The sequence below is a fragment of the Delphinus delphis genome, chromosome X, assembly GCF_949987515.2.
Source record: "Delphinus delphis chromosome X, mDelDel1.2, whole genome shotgun sequence".
NCBI classification, from domain to species: domain Eukaryota; kingdom Metazoa; phylum Chordata; class Mammalia; order Artiodactyla; family Delphinidae; genus Delphinus; species Delphinus delphis.
The window spans coordinates 82,156,120-82,169,754 of NC_082704.1; the positions used below are offsets into that span (position 1 = coordinate 82,156,120).

General features: G+C 38.4%; 1 protein-coding gene across 8 annotated transcripts in view; it reads left to right on the top strand.

The window, feature by feature from the left end:
- The window catches only part of HUWE1 (HECT, UBA and WWE domain containing E3 ubiquitin protein ligase 1), a 143,255-nt gene that overhangs the window by 40,083 nt on the left and 89,537 nt on the right, over window positions 1-13,635 (top strand). For all 8 annotated transcript variants that reach the window (XM_060001899.1, XM_069540321.1, XM_069540322.1 and 5 more), the window contains 8 exons: window positions 7,162-7,224; window positions 9,298-9,375; window positions 10,255-10,302; window positions 10,383-10,451; window positions 10,910-11,009; window positions 12,299-12,399; window positions 12,695-12,845; window positions 12,985-13,112. In XM_060001899.1, coding sequence (XP_059857882.1) covers window positions 7,162-7,224; window positions 9,298-9,375; window positions 10,255-10,302; window positions 10,383-10,451; window positions 10,910-11,009; window positions 12,299-12,399; window positions 12,695-12,845; window positions 12,985-13,112 — 738 coding nt within the window. The remainder of the gene's footprint in view (window positions 1-7,161; window positions 7,225-9,297; window positions 9,376-10,254; window positions 10,303-10,382; window positions 10,452-10,909; window positions 11,010-12,298; window positions 12,400-12,694; window positions 12,846-12,984; window positions 13,113-13,635) is intronic.

Consider the following 13,635-nt stretch of genomic DNA (forward strand, 5'->3'; position numbering starts at 1 on the left):
CAAACTTTGACCTCACCTCACATTTCTTTCCCCCAGGCTCAGTCCATTCCAGATAACTGGCACCCTTGCTTTCCTGGACAGTGGCAGGCACACTCTTGCTGCAGGGCCTCTGCATAGCTACATCCCCAGTTGTCTCTATGGCTTGCTCCCTTATCTTCTCTAAGTCTTAAGAGCCACCATCTCAGTGAAGTCTTCCCTACCATCCTGTTTTAAAATTAGAACACCTACCATACTCCCTATTACACTTTTCTTCATTTTTTTCTGTAGCACATATTACCACCTAACGTTATATATATTTAATTAAGTTCATTGATTCATTTTTCTCCCTGCTTACATCTGCTGTTGAACCACTCTAGTGAATTTTTCATTTCTGTTATTGTGCTTTTTCAGCTCCAGAATTTCTATTTGCTTCCTTTTTTATAACCTCTGACTTTTTATTGACATTCTTTGTTTGATGAGACATCATTCTCATGGTTTCCTTTAGTTCTTTTTATATGATTTCATTTAGCTCTTTAAGCATATTTAAAAAAGATGATTTAAAGTCTTTGCCTACTAAATCCAGTGTCTGGACTTGCTCAGGAATGGTTTCTATTAATTAATTTTTTCTGGTTTTCTGGGGATATAATTGAATTAAAGCATTGTGTAACTTAAAGGTATACAACATGATGATTTGATACACTTAATATATTGCATAGTGATTACCACAGTAGAAGTTTGTGCGATTTGACCAACATCTCCACATTTCCCCCAATCCCCAGTCCCTGGCAACCACCATTCTAACCTCTATTTCTATGTGTTGAGCTTTTTTAGATTCCATGTATAAATGATACCATTCAGTAGTTGTCTTTCTCTGTCTGATTTATTCACTTATTAGAATGCCCTCAAGGTCCATGCATGTTGTCACATAAGGGGAGATTTCCTTCTTTCTTGTGGCTGAACAATATTTCATTGTGTGTGTGTGTGTGTGTATGTATGTGTATGTACAGCACATCTTCTTTATCCATTCATCCATAGACAGACACTTAAGTTGTTTCCATACCTTGGCTAGTGTGAATAACTTTATAGTAAATATGGGAGTGCAGATATCTCTTTGTCCTGATTTCCTTTCTTTTGGATAGATAGCCAGAACTGGGATTGCTGGATCATATAATAGTTCCTTTTTTGAGGCACCTCCATACTGTTTGTCTTCTGTAGTGGCTATACCAATTTATATTCCCACCAACAGCGCACAAGGGTCCCCTTTTCTCCAAATACTCACCAATACTTGTTATCTCTTGTCTTCTTGAAAATGGCCATTCTATCAGGTGTGAAGTGATATATCATTGTGGCTATGATTCGCATTTCCCTGATGTCTAGTGATGCTAAGAACCATTTCATGTAACTGTTGGCCATTTGTATATTGTCTTTGGAAAAATGTCTATTCAGTTCCTCTGCCCATTTTAAAATCAGATGGTTGGCTTTTGTTATTGTTATTCAGTTATATCAACATGAGTTCTTTATATTTTGGATAGTAATTTCTTATAAGAAATTACTAAGGTTTGCAGATATTTTCTCCTATTTTGCAGGTCGTCTTTTCATTTTGTTGATTGTTTCTTTTGCTGTGCAGAAGTGTTTTAGTTTGATGCAGTTTGCCTTTGTTGCTTTTGGTGTCATGTCCAAATAATTGTCACCAAGACCAATGTTGGGGTGCTTTTACCCTGTGTTTTCTTTTAGGAGCTTTATGGTTTCAGGTTTTATGTTGAAGTCTTTAATTTAGGTTAATTCTTTTTTTTTTTTTTTTTTTGCGGTACGCGGTCCTCTCACTGCTGTGGCCTCTCCTGTTGAGGAGCACAGGCTCCAGACGCGCAGGCTCAGCGGCCATGGCTCACGGGCCTAGCCGCTCTGCGGCATGTGGGATCTTCCCGGACCAGGGCACGAACCCATGTCCCCTGCATCGGCAGGCGGACTCTCAACCACTGCTCCACCAGGGAAGCCCCAAATTTAGGTTAATTTTTTGGATGGTATAAGATAGGGGGTCAAATTTCATTTTTCTGTGTGTTATCCAGAAAACTGGTTATCCAGTTTTCCCCAGCACCATTTATTGAAGAGAGTATATTTTCCCCGTTAATTATTGTCTCCCTTTCAAATATTAGTTGACTATGTGAAGATTTACTTCTGGGCTCTTGATTATGTTCTGTTGGTCTGTGTGTGTTTTTAATATGCTAATACCATACTGTTTTGATTACTATAGCTTTGTAATGATGTTTGAAATCAGGAAGTATGATACCTGTAACTTTGTTCTTTCTCAGGATTGCTTTAGTTATTTGGGGTCTTCTTGGTTCCATATAAATTTAAGGATTGTTTTTCCTATTTCTGGGGAAAATGTCATTGAAATTTTGATAGTAATTAAAATCTGTAGATTGCTTTTGGTACTGTGGACATTTTGACAGTATTAATTCTTCCAGTCCATGAACATAGGATGTTTGTGTCTTCTTTAATGCCTTTCATCAGTGTTTTATAGTTTTCAGTGTACAGATTTTTACCTCCTTGGTAAAATTTATTTCTAAGTATTTTACTGTTTTTTATGCTATTGTAAATGGGAATGTTTTATTTCTTTTTCAGATAGTGTATGGAGATGTGACTGATTTCTGTATGTTGATTTTGTATCCTACAACTTTACTGAATTTAATTCTAACAGTTTTTTGGTGGAGCCTTGAGGGTTTTCTATATATAAGATCATATCATTTGCAAATGGAAATAGTTTTACTTCTTCCTTTCTGAATTGTATGCGTTTTATTTCTTTTTCTTGCCTAATTGGCTCTGGCTAGTATTTCCAATACTGTGTTGAATAGGAGTGGTTAGAGTGGGCACCCTTGTCTTGTTCCTGATCTTAGAGGGAAAGGGTTCACCCTTTCATCCTTGAGTATGCTGTTAGCTGTGGGCTTGTCATATGTGGCCTTTATCATGTTGAGGTATGTTCCTTATATACCCCATTTTTGAGTTTTTATTATGAAAGGATGTTGAATTTTGACATTGTTTTTTCTGCAACTTTTGAGATGATCATGTGATTTTTGTCTTTCATTCTCTTAATGTGGTATCACACTTACTGATTTGCATGTGTTGAAACATCTTTGCATCCCAGGGATAAATCCCACTTAAATCGTGGTGTATGTTCCTTTTAATATGCTGTTGAACTTGGTTTGCTGGTAGTTTGCTGAGGACTTTTGCAAGTTTGTTCATCAGGGATACTGGCCTGTAGTTTTCTGTTCTTGTAGTATCCTTATCTGGCTTTGTTATCAGGGTAATTTTGGCCAAACAATGGTAACTTTTCAAGCAATGAGTTTGGAAGTGTTCCTTCCTCTTCAATTTTTTGGTAAAAGTTTGAGAAGGATTGGTTATTCTTTAAATGTTTGGAGAAATTCACCAAGGAAACCATTTGGTCCTGGAATTTTCTTTTTGGGGTATTTTTTGATTACTGATTCAGTCTGCTTACTCATTATTGGTATATTCATATTTTCTATTTCTCCATGATTTTGTTTTGTTAGATTATATATTTCTAGGAATTTATCCAATTCTTCTAGGCTATCCAGTTTGTTGACAGTTTGTTCATAGTAGTCTCTTGATGATCCTTTGTATCTGTGGTATCAGTTATAATGTCTCTTCTTTTGTTTCTCATTTTATTTATTTGAGTCTTCAGCCTTTTTTTCTCAGTGTAGCTAAAGTTTTGTCTATTTTGTTGAGTAGTTTTTTTTAAAAGAACTCTTATTTTCATTAATCTTCTCTGTGTTTTTTCTAGTCTCATTTATTTCTGTTCTGATCTTTGTTATTTCCTTTCTTCTGCTAACTTTAGGCTTAGTTTCTTTTTCAAGTTTCAAGTTGAGGTATAAAATTAGGTTTATTTGAGATCTTGTTTCTTAATGTAGGCATTTATTCCTATAAACTTCCCTCTTAGAACTGCTTTTGGTGCATCTCATTCGTTTTCATGTGTTTTGTTTTCATTTTCATTTGTCTCAAGATGTTTTTAATTTGCCTTTTGATTTCTTTTGACCCATTGGTTGTTCAGTAGTGTATTGTTTAATTTCCACATCTTTGTGAATTTTTCCAGTTTTCTTCCTGTTACTGATTTCCAGTTTCATACTGTTGGGGTCCAGAAAGATACTTGGTATGATTTCTATCTTAAATTTGCTAAGACTTGTCTTGTGACCTATCATATAATCTGTGTAGGAGAATGTTCCATGTGGGTTTGAGAAGAGTGTGTATTCTGCTGTTAAATAAAATGTTATACATATGCCTACTAGGTCCATTGGTCTAAAGTATAGTTCAAATCCAATGTTTCCTTCTTGATTTTTCTCTCAGTACAATCTAGCCATTGTTGAAAGTGAGATGTTGACATCTCCTACTATTATTGTATTCTCTGTTTCTCCCTTCATATCTATTAGTATTTGCTTAATACATTTAGATGCTCCAACATTATGTCCATATAATTTACAATTGTTATATCCTCTTTGAATTGACCCTTTGATCATTCTATAATGACCTTAATTGTCTCCCATTACAGGTTATGAGTTAAAGCCTGTTTTTTCTGATATAAGTAGCTATCCCTGCTCTTTTGGTTTCCACTTGTGTAAAATATCTTTTTCCATCCCTTTACTTTGAGCCTATGTGTGTCCTTAAAGCCGAGGTGAGTCTTGTAGGTAGCATATAGTTGGATCTTGTTTTTTTTTCCATCCAGCTACTCTATGCCTTTTGATTGGAAAATCAGTCCATCTACATTTGGAGTAATTATTGATAGGCAGGGACTTAGTAATGCCATCTTACTAGGTCTTTTTTTGTTGTTTTGTATTTCCCTTGTCCCTTTCTTCTCTTGCTGCCTTTCTTTGTGAATGATGGTTTTTCATAGTAGTATGCTTTCATCCCCTACTGTTCGTCTTTTGTTGTTTTGTACTTCCCTTGTCCCTTTCTTCTCTTGCTGCCTTTCTTTGTGAATGATGGTTTTTCGTAGTAGTATGCTTTCATCCCCTACTGTTCGTCTTTTGTGTATCTAATCTAGGTTTTTGCTTTGTGGTTACCATGAACCTTACATAAAACATAGATATAATAGTTTTGGGACTTCCCCTGGTAGTGCAGTGGTTAAGAATCCACCTGCCAATGCAGGGGACACGGGTTCGATCCCTGGTCCAGGAAGATCCCACATGCCGCAGAGCAACTAAGCCCGTGTGCCACAACTACTGAGCCTGCACTCTAGAGCCTGCAAGCCACAACTACTGAGCCCACGTGCCACAACTACTGAAGCCCACGTGCCTAGAGCCCATGCTCCTCAACAAGAGAAGCCACCACAGTGAGAAGCCCACGCACCGCAATGAAGAGTAGCCCCCACTCACTGCAACTAGAGAAAGCCCGAGCGCAGCAGCAAAGACCCAATGCAGCCAAAAATAAATAAATTAATTAAATAAATTTATTTTTTAGAAAAAGATATAATCGTTTTATTTTAACACTGAAAACAACTTAACTTTGCATCTGAAAAACTTTACTCTTTTATTCCTGTTCCATTTTATGTTTTTGATGTCACAGTTTACCTCTTTTTATATTGTGTATTCATTAACATTATTTTAGCTCTTATTTTTTTTTTAAATTTTGTCCTTTAACCTTTATCATCCATGGATGATTGTTTAAGACAGTGTTCTCCTCGGGCTCTCAAACAGCTGCTGAGAGTGGCTACAGCTGGTTCACAGGCCACTGCAGGGTCTACAGCTGGGACTGAGGTCTGTATGCCTCCTCCCAGGTCCCTTTGCATATGAGGCTGGTTTCCACAGCTCCCATAAAGGCACTTTTCTCCATGAATGGATGCCAAATTGTTGCAGGGGTGGGGGGTGCAGTGAGAGACATCTTATTGGGCCGTCTTGCTGGCATCACTCCTTATGTTGCTATAATGGGCATTTTGGATATTATATGTGGCAACTCTGGAAATCAGATTCTCACCCCTCCCCAGGGTTTGTTGTTATGATTTGTCGTTGTTTGTTTAGACTTTTCTGAACTGACTTTGTAATTCTTTGTTTTGTGTGGTCATTGAAGTCTCTATTCTATTAGCTTAGTGGTCAGCTAGTTTTATTTGCTTTAAACTCCTGGAACCGAAATATCTCCGTCTTTGCCGGTGGGGTCTGTGTGTATGTTGGTATCTTCAACGTGAATACTCACTGTCTTCAGTACTCAGGAAGTTTACAGCTCTGACTTAGCCTTCACTTCTGGCTTGCATAGAGCCTGATGTCAGCCAGAGATGTGGGAACTTAGTGCTTTCTCAGGTCTTTTCTGAGAATGTGCCCAACCTTGGGCATACATGTGGCCTTCTAGATTCCCAGGAGTGTGTGGAAAGGGCTTTTCAAAGCCCTTATTCCCCAAAGCATTGCACGCCCCAGCCTTTCTTCCCAAGCTTTTCAGTTTGTCTGTTGTTTACCCCAATTGTATGCCTCTCCCAGGGGACTAATGCACTTACTCTTGAATGTTTTCAACAAGTGCCCGCCCCACCCCTGGGAGAGTTCAGAATTAGGCAAAAATGATGGATATCTCAAACGCTGTTGAAAATGCAGGCTAGTTTTTAAGCAAGATTGTATGGCTGAGGTTTTGGATTTGGAAGTCAATAATAGTGTACAGTTGAGCCATTCTCCCCTATTACCTTAAGGGCTAGTACTTGTTGATGAGTTTTTTAGACTTTGTGGTGGCAGAGTATAGTAGTAGTAAGCAATGCAGAATCTTCTACTTTGCACTTTGGCTCATGTCAAAAAGTAAGAAACTGGAGAGCATGTAATTCCACCCTATGTGAGAGGTGAGCAGGCTGAGCATGGAAAGCACAGTACAGTACTGAAGACCCAATGGATCAAGACTGACCTTTCAGCAAGCCTGACTGCAGGCATATAAAATACATTTGCTTGCAGGAGCTGTTCATGTTCTCAGTAGCATCCTCACAGAATAATGAAATTGATCTCATTGGAGAAATCACCTTTAGGCAGACCATCTTGCTTTGAGTCTTACTGAAGTTCTTGCTTCTCTTTGCTCCCTCTTTTTGTTTGACTTTAACATTGGATGTCTTCTCAACACTGTGTTCCAGGCAGCCACATACTCATAAATATTTTATACACAAAGCTACCTTAGGCACTGTTTTAACACTGTCTTTTCTCTTTTTCCAAGAGCTGGGGTGGAAAGGAGAATGGCTTTGGACTTGCAGAATGTTGCAGAGACTTGCATATGATGGTAAGTGACTCTTTGGGATATGGGTGTCTTTTGACAGAGCTGTGCGTGATCTGTTTTTGAGCCTTACTTTACAATGAATATATGGTATTTAAAGTTGCCACTTCACATCAGGACTTTTGAGGAACCTGAGATCAATTGAGATATAGCATACCTTTTCTAGAAATGCTTGGGCTCTCAATGTACTGGTGGTAAATGAAGAATCTCAGAAACAAAGTATATGATCATACCCATCTCTTGAGTAAGAAACTGCGTTTGGTGAGTCAGTTTGAAAGTGATGAAAAATCCCAGAAAGTACACTTCCTTGTACTTTTTTTTTTCTTTTTTTCTTTTTTTGTGATACGTGGGCCTCTCACTGCCGTGGCCTCTCCCGTTACGGAGCACAGGCTCCGGACGCGCAGGCCCAGCGGCCGTGGCTCACGGGCCCAGCCGCTCCGTGGCATGTGGGATCTTCCCAGACCGGGGCACGAACCCGCGTCCCCTGCATCGGCAGGCAGACTCTCAACCACTGTGCCACCAGGGAAGCCCCTTCCTTGTACTTTTTCACTGGAACTATCAGAACTCTGGGCAGTCTGGCATGATTTAAGAATGGCTGCTTGGAGAACAGTTCTGCCATTTTGGTTATTGAGAACTTGTAGTGTTCTGTGTGTTTTCCATGTTTACCCCTCATGCCTGTCCTGCTCATACCTTTAACCCATGTTTAGACTATGAACTCAGGCCATCCTCCCCTCTGCTTTGATACGTTGCTGTAGAACCACAAAGCACAACTGGATTATTATGATACAATTCCATGCCAAGAAGCAGCTGTATTTTCCAACAGATGTACTGCTTCTTTTATCAATTTGTCATGTATAGGACAAATGGCTGCAGTGAAATTTAGTATATTTATCTTAACAAGCCTTTTTACCCCTAGGAGAATGGTTTTTTTTCTGGTCACAGAAAACTACAAATAGAACAAATTACTTTCCCACCTTAGCTGGTATACTTTCTTTAGTGTACATTATATGAGTGGATATTGGGTAATATGAGAGGTGAATGTTGTCTGTTTTAATAATCAAAGCTATATAAATCTTAAAGGGTATTCAGTTTGGAATTCTAATTCTGAGAAAATTATTTTTCATCTTAAAGTTTAGTTGATTAATTCTGAGACTCCTTATGTATATCAAGCTTGTTCTTGGCCACTTGAGCAAAACAGTATGACATACTCTACTAGGCTTGCGTGATGTCTGTTGCCCATCTTGGTCTCAGCCTATATTAAGAAATCATGCATTCTTTTATTTATTGATATTTGGCATGTCATAGGACTTTGAAAACTTTGTGTACTTTGAAAGGAAGTAATACATATACATGTTAAAAAATTCTAAGAGTAGAAAGGGGTATACAGTAATTCTCCATCCCCAGAGGCAACCACTGCTACCGGTTTCTTTCAAAGATACGCTTTAATGGACATGCTCTTGCAGTCTTACTTTGTTTTTCATGTTGCTTTTCTAGAGTTAAATAGGATTTGTTGTCAGGGTCTGGTTTATATTGACTTGGTATCTACCTGTGCAGAAAAGCAGTTGGATATCATGAGAAATGATGTAGGATGGTATGGAAAGGAGTATTTAAAGAATTATGAAGGTAGGCCCATGAGGCATAGTTTGAATAAAATATTTCAAAAGGTGATTATATTCACTGAGATTTCCATAAGAGTGTTCTTTTCCATTCTCGAACTGGTACCTAGACCCTTGTATTTGTCCTTCATCCTTGGATTCTTATTAATTATTCGGGGCAGACTTGCCTCTCTTTTTCCTCTTGAGAATAGCTGCAGTCAAAATTGATCTCTTGAAAGAAAGAACAACTGATAACTTGAGTTATCAAGTAAGGAATATGAAAGCTTTTAGAGCTCTGGGCTCCACCCTCCTGATTCTGTGTTGTTACAAGACATCTGAGCTCTGCTAAAACAAGGAGTGAAGGCACTGTAGCTGCTGACGACACTGCTCATTCTGCTGTCACACTGGGTTGGACAAGTGGCTAAGTCCGAGGGAAGATTTAAGAGAAGATGGTATCTCATTCTTTCATGTGCTTTATACACAGAAATACCCACCCAGTGCAACTACACTACACTTTGAATTCTATGCAGACCCTGGGGCCGAGGTCAAAATCGAGAGAAGGGTGAGTCTCATTCACACTTGTTCTAATAAAGTCAGTAATCCGTAGCTGGGGTCAACTTTTCTAGGACTCCTCAGTAAAAAGAGGGAATGATGTTGAGCTACGTTGCTGCCCTTCCAAGCTAAATATATCCAGCAGCTTCTCAGGAATAAGTGTTCATTGTTTGCCCAGCTCTGATAGGTTTGAATCTTACTTACGTTGGAACTGCCAAAAGACAGGACTCTGTTTGTGTGGCACTGTTAGGACTGGTGTATTTTTCTCAGTCTCAGTTGAGAATTCCACTGTTTGGTATAATAGTCTAGGTAGTGATCGGCTGAACTTTCTCTACTTAAGCCAGCCTGCAAGAAGTCTATGTATTGCTTACAAGGTCCTGCTTCAATTATCTGGACATTGCATATTCTTTGAGGAGATAGCAAAATTCACTTTGGTTTAGAAGTGGCCTAGTGAACAAGATCTTTTTTTTTCCTTTCTACTTAAAATATATAATAATAATAAATAATCTTTCTAGATTATTGGTGCCTTGAGAACAGCTCTAATGCATATTTAGAAAGAAACCATTTACATGGATTCACTCTACTGTGAATACAGAGGCTGTAGGTATTAAGTCAATACAGGTTAAAAAGGGATAAGGAAGAACATGAAATGTATCTGGCTATGTGCATTATATATTTAATCTACTGGTTTCAAAGAAGCTTTGCTGAAAATATATAAAATGAACATTTGGGGGGATTCTAAAGAATATTTTGATTTTTGAGAGCATTCAGTTGAGGCTTCAACCTAGGGGTGACATCTTGTTTTTCAGATAGCTCTTGCAGTCCTATGGCAGGGGAAAGCTAAGGTATACAGTGACTCCTAACAACTCTCCTATCTTTTTAATTTCAGACATCTAGTAACACACTACATTATATTCACATAGAGCAACTTGACAAGGTAAGAGGAATCTTTGACTATGGGTTAGTTCTTAACATTTGGTTCACTTTTTGTTCCTAACAGTTTTTTTTCTAATGTAGATTTCAGAAAGCCCTTCTGAAATCATGGAATCTCTTACCAAAATGTACAGCATTCCTAAGGATAAGCAGGTATGATATGTCTTAAAAATATCTAAAGGGTGTGGTTGTTATCCATATAGATCAGTGATATGTGCTGGGGCTGGGATATAGCATAGCAGAAAGAATGGAGTCAGACAGTGGGCAAATTAGCCTCCGTGGGCCTTAGTTTCCTCATCTTTTATGAGGCCAACACTTAAACTGACTTCCTAGGTCCTGGTGAGACTTTGAGGAAAACAGAAGCAGCCTTATTCACCATGAATATCTAATAAGTGGTGGTAGCTCAACACTTTGGATACCAAAGAAGAAAATGTTTAGTTGTGTTATTTTTTTCTGCTCATTGTAATGGTGATCAAATATTTGATTTGATTAATAACAATCAGAACTCTTGCCAAATGTCAAGTAGCCCCGTGAGTAAGATTTAGCCCTTCCTCAGAAAGTATAGTCACCTTTTCCATTGGTTTCCTAATTTAGGTCTTATGTCTCTACAGATGCTGTTATTTACACACATACGGCTGGCCCATGGCTTTTCTAATCACAGGAAGCGATTGCAAGCTGTTCAGGCCAGGCTGCATGCAATATCTATATTAGGTAAGAGAATAACACCCTATAATTAACAGGCCCTGGTTAGGCAGTTTAGACTTGATTTCCTTTGAACTTCATCTGTCTTTGTTGCTATGGGGCTTATTGTATTTACCTAGGTGGCAAGTTAAATTGTAAAATTGCCAGCATTCCTAGTGTTCACTGTATTCATCATCCTTGGGCTCCTTAATGTTGGATCAGAAAGAGGATATGATTGACATATATCACATAGGTTTAGTCTTTATTTGGGTGGGGCGGTTTTTGTTTTGTTTTTCTTAATGAGTGTTCAGATAGTCGTCTTCCTCTGGGCCCTATTTTTCCTCTTGCCATTTCATCTTCCTCTTCTTTGGGAGTATAATTTTGAAATTCATTAAATAGTACTGTGCATTTTACTTTTAACTGTAGGGTGGTACAGTGGAAAGCACACTGGTTTTGAAATCAGTCCTGGGCTTTCGCCCTGACTGCAGTTTATTAGGCACCTGTTTATCCTTTTGGCCTCAGTTTCCTCATTTAATAAGTATTTTATAAGCTGATCTGAGGATTAAATGAAAACCTGTAAAGTACCTAGCACAGGCCAGGCACATAGGTATAAAATGGTAGCTCCTGTTAATATTACCATCCTTCATTATGTAATTACTTGTTTTTCTACTCTTTAAAACTATGAGTTCCTTGAAATGAAATTCCTACTATTCTATTTGTATTCATACCTAGCATAACATACCTAGCATAACTTCTGGTATGTTAGTGGGTACCCAGGAAATGTTTGTTGAAAACTGAATGTGCTCAAATCCCATTAGTTTGCACTTCAGGAGACTGTGTTCAGTATTACCTTTGTGTGGGATTTATTGGAAGTAGATTACATGCATTCTCTCAAATTTTACTACAGTGTCATACAAGTTTCTGATTTAGTCTGCAATAGTCCATAAATTCTGTTCTTTACAGTTTGTATAAGTGTTTCCAGTGTAAAACAGAAACACATGAAGAGACTAAAATGGAAGTCCTGGGTGTAATAGAGTTATCAAGTAGTGATGTTATAAAATATTAATTCTTCATTCTCTTTTGATTCCTGAAAATCTTTGCCCAAGACAATATCATTAATAGGAGAATCTGTCGGTTTGGTGGGTATTTAGAGCTTATCACTGTGTTTGATCCAGTCCTCTAGAATTCAGTGATTCTGCCCTCCATTGCTGGTGGGAAGGGAGTCCTTCCCCAGAACCAGTAGGTGCCAAAAGGTTTGTCATTGGGCAGTGGCTTGACCACTGCCTTCTTGCCTAAAGTGTTTATTTCTCCTTTTGCAGTGTATTCCAATGCCTTGCAGGAGTCCGCAAACAGTATCTTGTATAATGGGTTGATAGAAGAGTTGGTAGATGTCCTTCAGATAACAGATAAGCAGCTTATGGTAAGTATTTATTAATATTTTCCTGTGTATATCAGGCTCATATGTATTTATCTGATTTTTGGTTTTTCCCAGAGGTTAAAATGAACCCCAAGAGGGAAGCTTAGCCCTTTCCTCTTTGGATATTTCGCTGCAAATTTAACAAACGCAGGATTTTCAATGTTATTCTCAACAGACCTCCATCTACTCCAAGCAATTACCAGTAGAATAACTTAAATTTTAGAGTGGGTATTAGCAACTTGGTTCAGTCATCTACTTCTTATTTAACACATCCCATGTTTACTTTCTGTTTTCAAAGGAGATTAAAGCTGCTTCTTTACGAACATTAACATCAATTGTCCACCTGGAGAGAACTCCCAAGCTCAGCAGTATTATTGACTGTACTGGAACTGCCTCCTACCATGGATTTTTGCCTGTACTTGTGCGGAACTGTATCCAGGCCATGATTGGTAAAGTTTTGGTGGTTATTGTCCTAGCCACCAAGAGGAACCCTACCCTTTGCTTTGTCTGCCTTTGTTTAGCATCCTGCCAACTTAACACCAAATTCTGAGCTTGTTCTTTCTCTCTCTCTCTCCACTTCCCTTGTAGATCCTTCCATGGATCCATACCCTCACCAGTTTGCCACTGCTCTCTTCTCTTTTTTATATCATCTGGCCAGCTACGATGCTGGTGGCGAAGCCTTGGTCTCCTGTGGAATGATGGAAGCCTTATTGAAGGTGCTCTACTTGTTTTAAAAAATACATTTGTGGGGAAATCAACTAAGAGGGTACAGAGTTGTGAATGGTTTGCAGTGAGAACAGTTAGCATAAGAAAGCGTAACCCAGAAAATGTTATACTTAATTTCTCAAGTTTGGCCTTCTAGTTATCTTCATTAACAACTTTTAAGAGCAGCTATTTCCATTATTTAGAATTGCTCATAGTCCAGCATGATGTGATAGGAGGCCCTGGGTACTAATTAAGATATTGCCACATCTTATCGTGACCTTAGGCATGATAGGCTTTGCCATGTGCCTGGGCACTGGGCACCAGCTCTTTTCTCCCTGAATATTTTATTTAATCCTGAAAGGTAATTTATGTCCCTATCACCTCAGGAGGTTGAGTCTCAGAAGTGATAGAGCTATCATTTGGCAAGCACCAAAAATCAAACATATATTTTTTTCCTTCTATACCATGCTGCTTCTCTGAAACCCTAGACTGCATGTTTCCAGAAGAGCACATTATTTACAGCTTTGTGTCTTT